General features: G+C 36.6%; 1 protein-coding gene across 5 annotated transcripts in view; it reads left to right on the plus strand.

The window, feature by feature from the left end:
• The window catches only part of RGL1 (ral guanine nucleotide dissociation stimulator like 1), a 347,473-nt gene that overhangs the window by 302,858 nt on the left and 29,706 nt on the right, over window positions 1–14,909 (plus strand). For all 5 annotated transcript variants that reach the window (XM_056815635.1, XM_056815636.1, XM_001366649.4 and 2 more), the window contains 4 exons: window positions 6,031–6,120; window positions 7,930–8,016; window positions 10,996–11,028; window positions 13,850–13,971. In XM_056815635.1, the coding sequence (XP_056671613.1) occupies window positions 6,031–6,120; window positions 7,930–8,016; window positions 10,996–11,028; window positions 13,850–13,971 (332 nt within the window). The remainder of the gene's footprint in view (window positions 1–6,030; window positions 6,121–7,929; window positions 8,017–10,995; window positions 11,029–13,849; window positions 13,972–14,909) is intronic.

Raw genomic sequence — 14,909 nt, forward strand, 5'->3', positions numbered from 1 at the left:
AAAAAAAAATTAAAGCTAATTCCAAGGTTTCAGACTTTGGTACATAAGAATGTGCATGTGTACATGCTTGTGTGTGAAAATAAATATTAAAATAGAAAAATATTAATTGTTCATGCATAGGATGAGTCAATATAATGTAAATGACAATGCTACCTATTTTTGACAACTCTATCTAAGTTGCTTTGTAATGCCACAATCAAACCACCGAAGGATTTTATTATAGAGCTAGAAAAAATAATAAATTCAAATGGAGGCAAAACAACATAAAAAATCTCAAGGGAAGTGATGAAAAGGACTAGAAAAGAAGGGGAACCAACAGTGCTATATCTTACATAATGCTAAAAATCATAATGCTAAATCATAATGCTAAAAATCAGTAATTCTAAAAATAATTTGACACTGGTTAAAAGATAGATTTATAAGAGGAACAGATTACACAATATACAAGAGCAAATCTATCTAATACTCTTAATATCTGATAAACATAAAAACCCTAGCTACTAAGATAAGGAGTTACTTTTTGACAAAAAACTGCTAGGGAAAATTGAATATCAGTTGGGAAGAAATTATATTTTGACCAACATCACACATCTTATACCTAAATAAGCTCTAAATCTAAAAGTGTCACATCATAAACAATTACAGAAACAGCAATGGGGGTGGGGGGGTCCCAAGATTTATATAAAGAAGAAAAGTTCATGACCAGACAAGGGATAGAATGAATGGATCACAGAAGATAAAAATGGATAATTTTGATTGTCTAAAATTTACAAAGCTTTTGCACAAACAGAACTTCTAAAGCTGAGATTAAAAAAGACAAACATTTAACTCAGAAAAAATATTGATCTGATTCAAATCTATAAGAACAAAGGCTATTCTTCAATCAGTAAATGATACAAACAGGTAGTTCTCACAGGAAGAAACCCAGAAAAACTAGAGTCTTCTAAAAATTGCTCTAATTCACTAACAATTAGAGAAATATAAATCAGAGGACTTCTGAGAGTCTACTTCATACCCATCAGATTGGCAAAGTTAACAAAAAGGGAATGATAAATATGGAAAGGGCTGTGGAAAAAATAGGCACATTGATGCAACTTGGTGGACCTATGAATGGGAAACATATTCTGGAAAGCAATTATTAATTATACACAAAAAGTAACTAAATGATGGATGCCCTTCCACCCAACCATACTATTGCTAGGACCATACCTCAAAAAGAGATCAAAGAAATTGGAAGAAGGTCCTCTATGTTCAAAAATATTTATAGCAGCTGTGTGTGTGTGTGTGTGTGTGTGTGTGTGTGTGTGTGTATGTTGGCAAAATTCAGAAACTAAAGGTAGCCAGTTAATTGAGGAATGACCAAACAGGTTATAGCATATGAATCTCATGGAATAGTGCTATGCTGTAAAAAATGAGAGGATAGATGATTTCAAAGAAACATGGAAACATTTATATGAAATAATGCAGAATGAGGTAAGCAGGACCAGAACATCAATATTATAAAAACAAACTTCAATGTTATAAAAATAAATATTATAAAACATCAATATCTTAATATCAATATTATAAAAACAAACAATTTTGGGGACTTATAAATTGATAAAGAATTAAATGAAAGGAATCGGGAGCATAATTTATAGGATAATAACCCTGTAAAGATAAACAACTTTGAAAGCCATAAGAACTAAGATAGATACAATAACTAGTCATTATTCCAGATGACCAACAATGAAACACAACACCTTCTAACAAAGAAGTGATAGATTTAGGGTGTAAAATGAGACATGTATATAGTTTTGTATATAGTCAGTGAAGAAATTTATTTTGCTTGACTATGCATATTTGCTACAAGGAATTTGTTTTACCCCTTCCTTCACCACCCCCTGATTCATAGGGTGGGAAATATTAGGCAGCAAAAAATAGACTTCAATTAATTTTTTAAAAGATTTGAAAATTAGAGGTGGTCACTGTGTAAGTTAGTTTTGCTTAACTGTTTTATAAGGAGCAGGGACAATAGATAACTTCATTGAAATTAAAAAAAACTTAATACATCAATAAAGTTTAAAAAATTAGAGTGCAATTAACATAAATAAGTTGGAAGAAGTCATTTTTAGAAGAAAAATAATAAATTAGATTTATTTTTATGAAAGTTTTACAGGAATATCCAGCTAGTCATGCCTAGGAGAATATTGAAGACAAGGATTGAGAACAAGGGCTAGGAGAGGGATTAAAACTGGAGATTGAGATTTAGGGATCATTCTCATGATATAGAAGAAAGGTTGTTGGATTTGGAGGCAGAGGATCTGGGGTCATGGGAGCCTAGTTAAATGACTTCTTAACTTCTTCTGGTCTGAATTTTCCTCATCTAGAAAATGAGAGATTTAGAATAAATTGTCTCCAAAATTCATTCCAGCTTTACATGTAGGATTCTATACATATTAATTAAAAGCGAAGGTGGATGAAGTTTCTGAATAAAAGAGAAAAGAGAGAAAAAGAGGAGACTTGGGGCAGAACCTTGAGGCACAACTACAGTTTAGGGAATGAGAGATGAGGATGAAGGATGAAAAGAAAGCAATGGTGATTAAAGACTGAGCAGTCAGAGGAGGAAAAGATCCAGCATAATACAGTTGCTTACCATGAGATGAGTTTCAAGAAATGTGGTAGATTGAATACTTTATCAATCAAAATACCAAGGTAATCAGTACTTTACAGAATTAGACAAAAGTGCAAAATTCATTTGTGAGAATAAAAGGTCAGGTATTTTAGGGAAAATAATGAAAATGGATACATAGGATTGTTGGACCTCTGTATTATAAGCAGTTATAATTATAATGTACAAATAATAATAAAACATTTGGTCCTGATTTTAAAAAAAACAGCAAAATAGAATGGTGGGAACAGGATAGTGATCAAAATAATATTGTAGTATTTGATAAGTCCAAGAGCTTAAATTACTAGGGACTGTATTCCTATTTTGACAAAAACTGCTGGAAAAACTGAAAAGCCATTTCAGAGAAATTAGATTTAAATCATTATCTTATAATATGTAGAAATGCATAATATGTGCAAAATGAATATATGATTATAAAGGGCCATATGAAAATAGGAATAATACAAGAGGGAGGGAGTACCGTTTATAGCTGGGTAGGAAAATAATTCTTAACTAAACAAGTGGAAGAGGAGTAAAAAAAATCAGAGATAATTTCAGTGACATGAAGTTCAAAAGCTTTTGCATGAATAAAATGAAATTAAAATAAAAGGAATCTATAGAATGGGAAATATTTTCATCAAATATTGTTGATAAAAGTTTGATATCCAAAATATACAGAGAATTGAATCAAATGAATAACATCAGGGTCTATCTTCTAATACACACAAGTGGTCAAAGGATTTGAACAACCTGTTGAGAAAGGGAAAATTATAAAATGTAAATGATCAGATGAAAACATCTTCCACATCACTAGTAGTGAGGAGAAATGCTAATTAAAAGCAATCCTAAGGTTTCTCCTAACATCCTTTAAGTTTGGTAAAAGGTAACAAAAACAAAAATCAGATTAGAAATAGCTAGTGTGGGGGAGTGGGGCTGTGGAAGAAAGTAATGTGGAAGAAAGTAAAGCTGTGAATTGGTTCAATTGTTCTGGGAATCAGTTTGGAATTTTGCAGGAAAAGTAACTAAAACTGTCCATACTTTTTACCCTAATGATCCTATTAATGGACATATACCCCCCAAAAAGTAACACATATATACTCTCTTTCTGTCTCTCCCTCCCTAGCTCACTCCCTTCCTTTCCCCCACCCCAGTATGCATATATATGTACATATATATAAAACAAAATACTTATAGCAAAATCTTTGCATTAATAAACTAGAAATAAAATAGTATTCCAGTTATAAGGGAAAAATCATGTGTCTAATAGAATATCATTCAGTAAGGAATGACAAATATGAGGGATTAAGAGATATAGGAAACTTAATGTGATCTGTTAGTGATCTAAATAAACAGGACCAAAAGATCCAAATATGCACAATGACTATAAAAATATAGAAGGTGACAACAATATAAGTGAAAAGATCATGAAAAAAGAAGCCAGACTCTGCAAAATTAGAAAGCTAGTGAATGTCATTGAAAATACAGCAATGAAACATCCAGAAGAAAAATAGAGAATAACTAGGGGAGAAAAGTGTCTATATTGCCAGATGCAGTCACTGAATTGAATGTTTTAAATTATTTTTCTTTGTCACTAAAGAGGACTCAGTCTAGATGGAAAGAAATTATTTTTTTCTTTCATAAATGTTATAAAAAGACAAATAATATCAATAAGATTTTTTTTTAGAAGAGGGGAAATAGGATAGTCTGCAATGCTGGATGCTAAAAAGAATAAAGTAAGATGAGGCCTAAGAAAAGACTTTCAGATTTTATGAATGAAATGACTTTCTAGAGAACAGTTTTATAAAATTGTGGTAGGGAAAACTATATTATAAGGGATTAAATAATTTATCCTTAAAACATCATTAAAATGAAAAGCTCTAGTCTATTTAGGGCTTCACTGGGAAATTAAGCCTCATTCTCTTTCAACCTTTATTTTTCCTTCCAGGCTTTCCAAAAATTTTATTAGGAATTTTATGCACATTAGCAAAGTTTATTCACTAAACCTGGCAGAGAAGCACAAAGAGACTGGAATCAGAAAAACTCAACTGTCCTGAAGGGTTTGGCTTTCTTTTTGGCCTGGACCTAGAATTTCATTGGTTCCAAGTGAGGAAACTTCTTCTGTCAGAGTGAAGTAGAAATAGAAGTCTTGAAGAGTTAGCATGGGGTGCTAAGAGACTGTGACTCTTCCAGGACCCTACCGCTAGATGAATCAGAGGCAAATTTCATCGCAGGGACGCCTGCTCAGAAGTTATGCCATTATATCATGAAGTCTTCTATTAAGTTTTGATTATGCTTGATATAAATATTGAATATTAGCATATATTAAATATCTGGAAAGAAATTGACCCAAAGGAATAACATTTCATGTCCCCTTATTCATTCCTACATGGACAAAGGGTAGAAATGATAAGAACAGAGTGACTTGCCAAATGGAATAAGTCTTCTTGATATTCGAGTTTAGTCAAGAGAATTATCAACTTAGAATGAGTTAATGCCCTCCCTTCTCTATCAGCAAAGCTGACTCATCAGGGAAGGAAAAAAATCTCCTGGCATAGTAATAGTCTAGATTCAGAAAATACTGACTAAGAGAGAGTTTAGATCAGGAGCAGAGGTTTTAAAACTACTGAATTGTGAAATATGCTTCCCATTCATACAGTTCCTGGAAAATTGAGAACTTAACAAGACCCCAAAACCACAGAGCTGAAAAACAATTTATAGGCAGTCAGCAAACTTGAGGTCAATCATTTTGTGTAGATATTATTACGACAAAAGGGAAGGAGGAAGAGAGGGATGGCTTTCCTTATGTAATTGTTACAATAGATTGATTTGTAACAGCTTCCAGTCTGAAAGCTAGCTTGGGAGATTGGATTTGGGATAGGGAAGAGAGAAGGGGGAGGAGAAAGAGGAATTAAAGTCAAAGGCTCAGGATTTGTAGATCAGCTCTATGAGGCTGGACTTCCTCAGAAAACTTCCAGTAACTCGTGAGTTTCATTTAGCCAAGAAATACCACAGAAATAGTCCCTTTCCTTCCACAGAATGATGGTACACCCATTTACTGCCAAGAGCAAGAAATCACAAAATGTGCAGAAGAAAATCAGTCTTCCTCTCCAGGACATGTGTTCATTCTGACTGAGTGAAAGGGGAGGTTTGAGATTAACCCTTCTATTTCCTGGCCTATAGTACCTGTTCATATTTCACACAAATCACAGAAACAATCACATGTTTATCTCAGTATATCAGTCAAAGACTTCATTTTCCCTGATGTCAAAAGTGGGGGTTATAAAAGTGCTTCAGTGCAAAACCTATCAGATAAAAAGTGATGTCCCATTGTTGCCTGTCCCAGGACAATCCTCAATGTTATCCTTCTGCTTGCTCCCTAGGAAGGCACCTCAAAATTTGCAAATTTGGATAGTAATGTGAAAGAAAACCAGAAGAGGACTCAGAGACGGCTTCAGCTGCAGAAAGATATGGTACATGCTGCTCCTGTTCTGTCTGAGCATCCAAAGAGACCTGGAACTGCTCTAAGCAGGGATCATGCTATTAATAACCCTAGAGTCTCACATTTGTTTAGTACTTTGTATTTTGGGAAAAAGCACTTGCTTGTAGAATATATTATTGGATTCTCAGCAGTTCTGTAAAGTAGCCAAGGCAGGAACTGTCATCCCTATTAGACAAATGATCCTACAGGAGCTGAGAGATGTGACTCATACAGTTGCCTAGAACAGTAGCACTAGAGGTGGAAAAATCTTTGAAGTGAACAATTAGTTTGGGGTTCAACATCTGTTCTGTGCTCTTTTCCTTTTCCTTCCTTCCCCTCCTTGACACTTAGAGCCTCCTGTCCCACTCTTGTCAGGTGCTTGATGACCCAGGACTTCCACTCAGTGGAAGATGGACGAAGGGCAGAGCCAGCCCTTTGCTCCTGGTGAACCTCGTACTGGCTATTCTGGAAGGCGGGCTCATGATCCAGAGATATGGACCTTGCCGGCTATGGTGGGCCTGGTTCCTTCATTCTCTGTTTCAAAGTAATTTTCTAGCTCTTCTTTTGGAATCTGATTTCAAACTGAATTCTCTACCCAGAATCCTCAAGTTACTCCTCAAGGAGTGTTTATCACAGCTCCTTTGTTAAAATTGAAAAGTAGTTTCCATTTAAAATTTTATTTTCAACTTTTTTCCTGGCCAAAAAATAGGAGGGGAATGAAACTTGCAGAGGAGGTAAAGTTGGGAGGATGGAGAGGAAAGGAATGTGTGGATTAGAGTCTGGACGTCTGGAGTCTGTTTGGCATGAACATTCCCATTCTGACATTCAGAATGGTGGAGGTTTCCCCACTGCTCTCCCCTGTCCTTTGGAAAGCTGGAAATAAATCAGACTCATCATACTCACTGTAACATAAAACTTGTAAGATATTCAAAATGCTTTACACATTTTTGGTCGTTTAAAAGATAAAATAGCCATTATAAAGAACTCAGACTCATTCTGGATAAGGATTTCTACACATCATATGCAAGGGCAAATGATAGAATAAAGAAGTGACCAAAGGACAAATAAACCAAACTAGCTGAGTTTGCCAGCCCATCTATATATAAACTCCCTGAGGGCAGATACTGTCAACCTTATGGCAAAGGTTTCTTCTTAGCTTTTTCCCTGAGATTTCCCCATTTTTTTTTTGGTTCCATAAGACCCTCTGGAGGAACTTAGGGTAAGAATGCCTTTCATTTCTCAGTCCTGAAGGATACTGTGTTGATTGCCCTTTTAAGGTGGCCTCTTCTTTGTTCATCCCTCTTCTCAACATGTAAGCAAGGATTTCAGTTATGATGTATCTTGATATTACAAATATTGGAGCCAATGTACCCAAACCTGGGTCATGTCATGGCCAAAACCATTCCAGACCAAAGGGATAATTAATATACTTGAAAGAGGATTGAGAATTATACCGTTGTCCCCATTCTCTCTGAATTGAAATAAGACAAATAAATCAAATAGAAGACAGTCACAAGATATCCAAGCATGGACAACTTTGCTTTAAAGACTTTGAAATACAGATTAGTTGAACTAATCCTTATTTAGGTCTCCTTAGCTCAAGTCAAATATAATGATAACATTTTTAAATAGACATAAATAGGTATTTCTGGACCTGTTGGATCCATTAGGTCCAATCACAGATCACTATGTCTGTTAGATATAGCACAGGAGAAATAATAATCACCTTGCACCAGGAATCTGGTTCCCAAAGGAATGAAAATAAAACCCCATTTTTTTAATTGTTCTAATTGCCATTCAGGGAGTCATGCAGGGAACAGTGCCCTACCTTGGTACCTTCTTGACTGATTTGACCATGCTTGACACTGCTCTTCAGGACTACATAGAGGTGAGTTTTCTGTGATTTATGACCATGAGTCTTTCTTCTCTGGCTCTAAGGGCCAATACATCATCTTATATAAGGTCCCATCCATATATAAACTCCCTGAGGGCAGAAACTTTAGCTTTTGTACTTGTGTCCTCAGAGCCTGGCACAGTCCTTGCCTATGTAGATGCTTAGTAAATGCTTGATGGTTAATTGGTTACAAGAATCAAACCTCTGGTACCTTTCTTACTGCCTGCCTTGAGTGCATGTCTGGCCTTCTTAGAGAGTGGGAAAAGGGGTGAAACTCAAGAAGGCCATTTTAGCTACTTGTCAATTGTGCAAATGAAAGTGTAGGCAAGAAAAGAAGTTACAGAATCACAGAACCGGAGAAGATCTCAGAAGATTCTTGTCTAATCCACAACCAAAATAGAATCCCTTCTACAACATATCAGCCAGGTGGTCAGCCAGGCTTTGTTTGAAGATAAACAGTGAAGGGGAATTCAATACCTCTGGAGGCAGCCAGCTCTACTTTTGGACAGTTTTAATTGTTGGGAAGCTTTTCTTTATATCAAATCTAAATTTACCTATTTAATTTTTAGGAGTTGTTCCTATTTCTGCTCTCTAGAACTAAGCAGGATCAGAATAACAGCTTCCATGCTAAATAACTCTTCAAATACTTGAAGACTTATAACTCAGGTTATATGTTGTAAGATTTGGGTCCAAATACTTTTCCCATACAATTTTCAACCAGTTTTCTCATGTATCTTGCCGAACTAGAGACTGAGGCATTGCCAAAAAAAAGCAATAGAAAAAAATTGTGAAGGGCAGGTGACCTTTTTTGATTCAACAGAGGGATTTAATAGATACAAACAAAATCAATGTGTTTATATGAAAATATCTGTATAACATAAGCAATATAATTAAAGTAAAAGATTGGGAAAAATATTTATGATCTATATCTTGAACTTAATTATATTTGACCCTTTCTAAGCTATTTTCATTCATCTAAAGCTATTAATCAGCTCTAAGCTATTTAAATAATCCTCATTTGAAGTGTCTTTTAGAGCCTTCACCATTTTGATTGCTCTCCAGTAGATAATGAGCTTCTCAAGGCAAAAGGGCTGTCTTTTACATTTTTTTGTATCCCAAGCACTTAGCACAGTACCTGGCATATAGTAGGTGTGTAATAAATGCTGATTGACTGACTGGCCTTTGGAAGAGATATGATAGCTTTCAGATTGAAATTGTTAAGTACAATGGAATTTTGAGAAATTAGTCATGCCCCCCTACCTCTAGGTGTAGTAGATAGGGCATTGGTCCTCAGGGAGATTTAGATTCTAGTACAGTTTTAAAAACTTCATAGCTCTGTGACTGAGCAAATTACCCCCATTGGTATTGTTTCTTTATCTATAAAATGAAATAGTTGGACAATGGCCTCTGAGGGCCTTTTTGGCTCTTTATAATGCTTTGAGCCCTTGGTACCATAGGTAAGCAGAGATTTGATTGAGTTTTTCACATATTCCTCTCTATTTTCTTTCCATTATTGTTAGAAGTAAACAAATTTAATATATAACTAGATTTAGAACTGGCATGGGCTTTTTGGCCCAGCTGGTGAGTTTTATGTGTTTTCTGAAGTCTCTGCCTTTTTAGGGTGACATGTTCTAGGCCTCCAGCTTCCTTTCCCTACACCTGGGAAACTCCCATCTCTCCTAGCTTTAGTGGCTTCTATAGAAGTGATATGTGAGAGACTGAGAGGGTAAAATTCAGCCTACACACAACAGAAATCTTGCTGAGCTGAGGGAATGAGGAAATTGAAACTGATACTTAGCTTTGCCTTTTGGGAGAAATGTTTCCTTTTTTGATAGTCATTGAGAACTTAATTCCCTGTGTGAGTCCATGACTGACTGTCATTACTGCTATGTTTGGGGAAACAATTCCAGTAAGAGACTGTTGAAGGAAGAATTCTCTGCCAATCCTTGCTGCAAGGGCATCTGGGCCTTGGCCTGTGGCTTCCTTTTTGTTCAGGCTCTACTCCTGATCTCTCCAGCTGCTAGGACTCTCCCCTCATTCTCTTAATCGCCTTGTATTTACTTTGTACATATGTGTACCTTTATGTTGTTTCCCCAGGAGAATGTAAGCTCTAGGAGGGCAGACATTGTTTCATTTTTGTCCTTGTAACTGACAATTTGTATAGAGTTTTGGTGGTATAAATAGTAGACAGTTATTAAATGCCTGCTGATTTCTTTATTGATTGCTTGGGCTCCTGCCTTCATTCTCTCTTCCTATTCCAGACCGTCCCCCACTCTTCCTAAATTGATAGCTTAATAATACCACCCACCCTTCCCTACTCACTAAAACCCTACTGGCTCCCCATTACTTCTAGCATCAAGTCAAACATTCTTGGTTTGGTATTCATAGCCCTTTGTGATCTCTTCCTTTTCCCCATCTTTCTAGTCTTTTATACCCCACCACAGATTCTATAATCCAGTGACACTGGTCTCCTTCCTGTTCCTTATGATGAGATACCATCTCTCAGCTCTGAGCTATTCTTTGGCTATTTCTCAGGCCTGAAATGTTCTCTTTCCCTATCTCAACCTCCTGGCTTTCCTGGCTTCCTTTAATTCCTTGCTAATAGCCTGCCTTCTAGTCTCTCAATTCTGTCTAGTGTTTTCCCTCTGGATTATTTTTAATTTATCTTGAATAGAGCATGTTTCTACACGATTGTTTGCATGTTATCTCCCATTTTAGATTGTGAACTCCTTGAGAACAGTACCTGACACATAGTAGGTATTCAAAAAATGTTTATTAACTGACTTCCTGACTGGATAGTCATCCAAGAACATCCCCTGAAAGGGCTACCACACATATCAGTATCCTCCAGAGTCATGGTGGCAACAATTCTATGTGCATTAATTATTGTGAGCAGTTTTCTCTTAGGAGAGTGACCTAAAATACTCCTTGTCTTATAGTTGCTTTACTGACTACTGTTTTTCTTTCTTTTAGAGTGGACTAATCAATTTTGAGAAAAGGAGAAGAGTAAGTATCATTTTTTTATGCTTCTGAGGATTTCCATTTTAGTTCTGAAGACTTTGATATTCCAGAAGGAATGGGGACTAAATAAGGTGTTAGTCTGATGGTTTTGAAAGAAAGAAATAAACGGTCATTTTCTCTATTCATTTGTTTCAACTCTTCTCAGTAGCTAGAGAGGCTATGTGGTAGATTGGAGAAAACACTGGATTTGAAGTTGAAAACCTGGCTACTTGCTATCTCTGTGACTGTAGGCAGCTCATCTAGCCTCTCCTCTCTAGATCTCAATGCCCTCAGCTGTAAAACTGAGGGGTTGGGCAAGGTCCCCCTAAGGAAACTTCTATCCTGACATCTTATGTCCTTTTGCTACTTTTGGAGATGTCATGCTGTACAGAGGAGGGAGCCTCCTTATACAATAACATCAAAGTTGTAGAGGGAAGAGAAAGAATATCATCTCTGGTTTGTTTATTGTGGGGGAGGCAGGATTTGAATTGAGTCCTGAAGGAAGCCTGTGAAACCTGAAGGTAGAGAGGAGAAGGGAGATCATTTTAGGCATGGGGCACAACCAGTGAAAAGGCATAGAATTGGGAAATGAAGGATCTTATGCAAAGACCACGAATTAGGCCAGTGTTGCTGGATCATAGAATTTACAGAGGGGAGTAAAGTAAGAAAACTAGAAAGGTAGGAAAGGGCTGATTTGTAAAAAACTTTAGAAACCCAATAGAGAATTTTATATTTGATCCTAAAAGCTATAGGTAATCAATGGAATTTGTCAAGTGTATGTGTGGCAAGGGGGCAATATGATGAGACCCGTGTTCTAGAAAGGTTGCTTTGGCAGCCAAGGGGAGAGGGATGGGAGGTGGGGAGTGACTTTAGGAAGGGAGACCCACCAGCAATAGTATAATAGTTCATAAAGTTATTGCAGTAGTACAGGTATTAGACGGTGAGGGCCCATAGCAGGGTGATATTTTGGTAAATGGAGAGAAGAGAACATATAGATGTTGGGAAACAGAAATTACAAGACTTAACAACATACTGTATGTGTAAGGTGAGTGCATGTGAGAGTGGAAGATAATACCTATGTTGTGAACTGGAGTGACTGGGAGCATGTTCTTGACAGTAATTGGGAAGAAAGGAAGAAGGGAAGGTTTGGGGAAAAGACAATGAATACTGCTTTGGACATGTTGAGCTTGAGATATTTACAAGACATCAATTTTGAGATGTCCAAGAGACAGTGGAGTCATAGGAATCTGGAACTCAGGAACAGTCTCTGCTAAAAGAAAGGATCAGAGAAAGAAATCTCTGGTGTCTATTTCTAAGGTTCATACCTTTGTCCACAGTGCTGTACATAGATAGCACTGTATTAGGCACTGGAAGTGATTCTAATTCCAAGGAGATAAAGGAAGAGCAATTAGATCACATATAGAATATTACATATAGTTTGGGCTGATATATTTTAGGAAAAAAACATCTACAAGTTGGAGCAAAGATGAGAAAGAGCGCTAGAATATATAATATTACATGGTAAATAATTAGAAGGGTGCTAAAGAGCATTATGTAAGAAGGTAGATCATTACTAATGGGAAGAATGTGTGTCCCAGAGGAGGTGAAATCTGAGCTAAGTTTTAAAGGACAGGCAAGAATTGATTCAACAAGTAGCAATGGAGGACAGTCAAGCATAGGAGATAGCATGAGCCAAGGCATAGAAATTAAGGAACACAGCTTAGGTTCAGAGGACAGAGAACAGTCTTGTTTGTCTGGAGCCCAAGAAGCTTGATATGGAGGGGTAAATTATGAAGCAAACTTGGAAGGACAGGGAGGTGCCAGATCAGGGCATACTTTAAATGTTGGGCAGAAAAAGTGAAGCTTTTCTTATAAGGCAATTGAGAGCCAGTGAGGATTTTTGAATGGGAGAACAATAGGATTGGATCTGTATAAAAGAAAGATGGCAGTGGTATGGGAAAAGAAGGCTGGGAAGTAAAAACAGGAGGACTCATTAGGAGACTGTTATAATAGTTCCTGCAGGTGATAATAAAGACCTCTACTAGGCTGGTGGCAGTGGGAAAAGAGACAGATGCCAGAGACAATGTGGCTAAGGCAAAATAAATAGAACTTGGCAACTGACTAGGTAGGAGAAGTAAGGGTGAAGCGAAGAAGATCAGGAACATGGGAGGAAAAGGGGTGAATGGCTGTGACAAAATATTAATACTGAAATCACAAATGGGGTGATTCAAATCGTTCAGGAATCTTGGATGTTCAAGTTTACAGAGATATAGACTATGTCCAGATGCTCAGTACTTCCAAAATACATTTGTAGTTTCAAGTTGTTCTGTACATTGGGTCTTTATGTAGTCCTAATACTCCTGAAATAGTAGTGTGGGACATAGGTGCTCCCTGATTTTGATGTCTTACATCTGCAGGTTCTGACTCCCAGGAAATCTCCATCCCCCAAATTACCTTTTATGTCCTAAGACATGAAAGCAGAGAGAGAAAAACAAAACCTATCTGACTGAAATTTTCCCTGCCAACATGTTCTCTCCTAACTAAACTTTTCAGGGAAATCAGTGGAGATTGACATTCATACTAAGGCATACACAGACTTTCTGGGTTAGAGTTATGGTGTTTAAAAGTAATTCAGCAATTCCATTTCTCAGAAACCAAATGATTTGAGTTTACTTGATGCATGTAGGAGCTTTTTTGTTTTCATCATTGTTTATTCTTTGTCTGACCTTCTATCTCTGTTTTTGATATGCCATTGACATGTTTCCATGTTTGAAGAGCTCAGTTTTGCCTTCTTATTCACATTATCTATTCTTCTTTTATCATTTAGGAATTTGAAGTCATTGCTCAGATCAAGCTCCTTCAGTCAGCCTGCAACAGCTATTGTATGACCTCTGATCAAAAGTTCATACAGTGGTTCCAAAGACAACAACTCTTAACAGAGGAGGAAAGGTAAGGTGGACACTTTGGGGGCCTTCTATTCTTTTAGAGGGATAGAAGAGTTGTAGATAGATAGATAGTAGATAGATGCTAGCTTTAGAGTCTAAGAGACCTGAATTTGAATCTTGTCTCAGACATCAGCTTTGTGACTCTAGTGGAGCATAACCTTCCTCATCTGTATGTGGAAACATGAATTAATTAAAAAGGTAAAGACCTTTAAAGAGTAATGCATTCAGAGTACTGTCACTAGATAGTAATGCTGTAAAACCTCATCAGTTCTCACTTCAATAATTTATATTTTGTGATGATATAAACGTGTACTATATTGAAGTTTGTTTTGGACCTATCTTTGGAAAAACAATTATAAGATTACATATTAGTTACCCTTATCTTTGGGAAAAAGGAATTTTATAATATTACAAAAATAGCTGGGAGGTTTGTTGTAAAGGCAGAATCTACAAAATTAGACAATAGATCAAATCTGGCTGAGATGAGAGAGATATCAAGGATGAATCAATGTTGAAAGAGTAGGTGAGTGGGAAGATAGTGGTACCCTCAATAGTAATAGAAAAGTCTGGAGGGGGGTTGGCAGAAAGATAACAAGCTCAATTTTGGTTGTGTTAAGTTTAAGATGTCTACAGGACATACAATTTGAGATCCAATAAGCATTTGGAGATTTAAGACAAGAAGTAGGGAGAAAGATTGGGATTAGATCAATGGATATAAGAATCTTCTGCATACAGACCTTAAAGGAATCCATGGCAGCTAGATGGCACAGTGGAAAGAGTGCTGGATTTAGGATCAGAAAAGCCTTAGTTCAAACCCAACTCCAGTCACTTAACTAGCTTTGAGGCCCTAGGCAAGTCACTTAAACTCTACCTCCATTTCAGCTCTTATATGGGGATAGTAACAAAACCTTCCTTGAAAGGTTATTGTGCAGATCAAATGAA

This window comes from Monodelphis domestica, chromosome 2 (assembly GCF_027887165.1).
Source record: "Monodelphis domestica isolate mMonDom1 chromosome 2, mMonDom1.pri, whole genome shotgun sequence".
In the NCBI taxonomy this organism is placed as follows: domain Eukaryota; kingdom Metazoa; phylum Chordata; class Mammalia; order Didelphimorphia; family Didelphidae; genus Monodelphis; species Monodelphis domestica.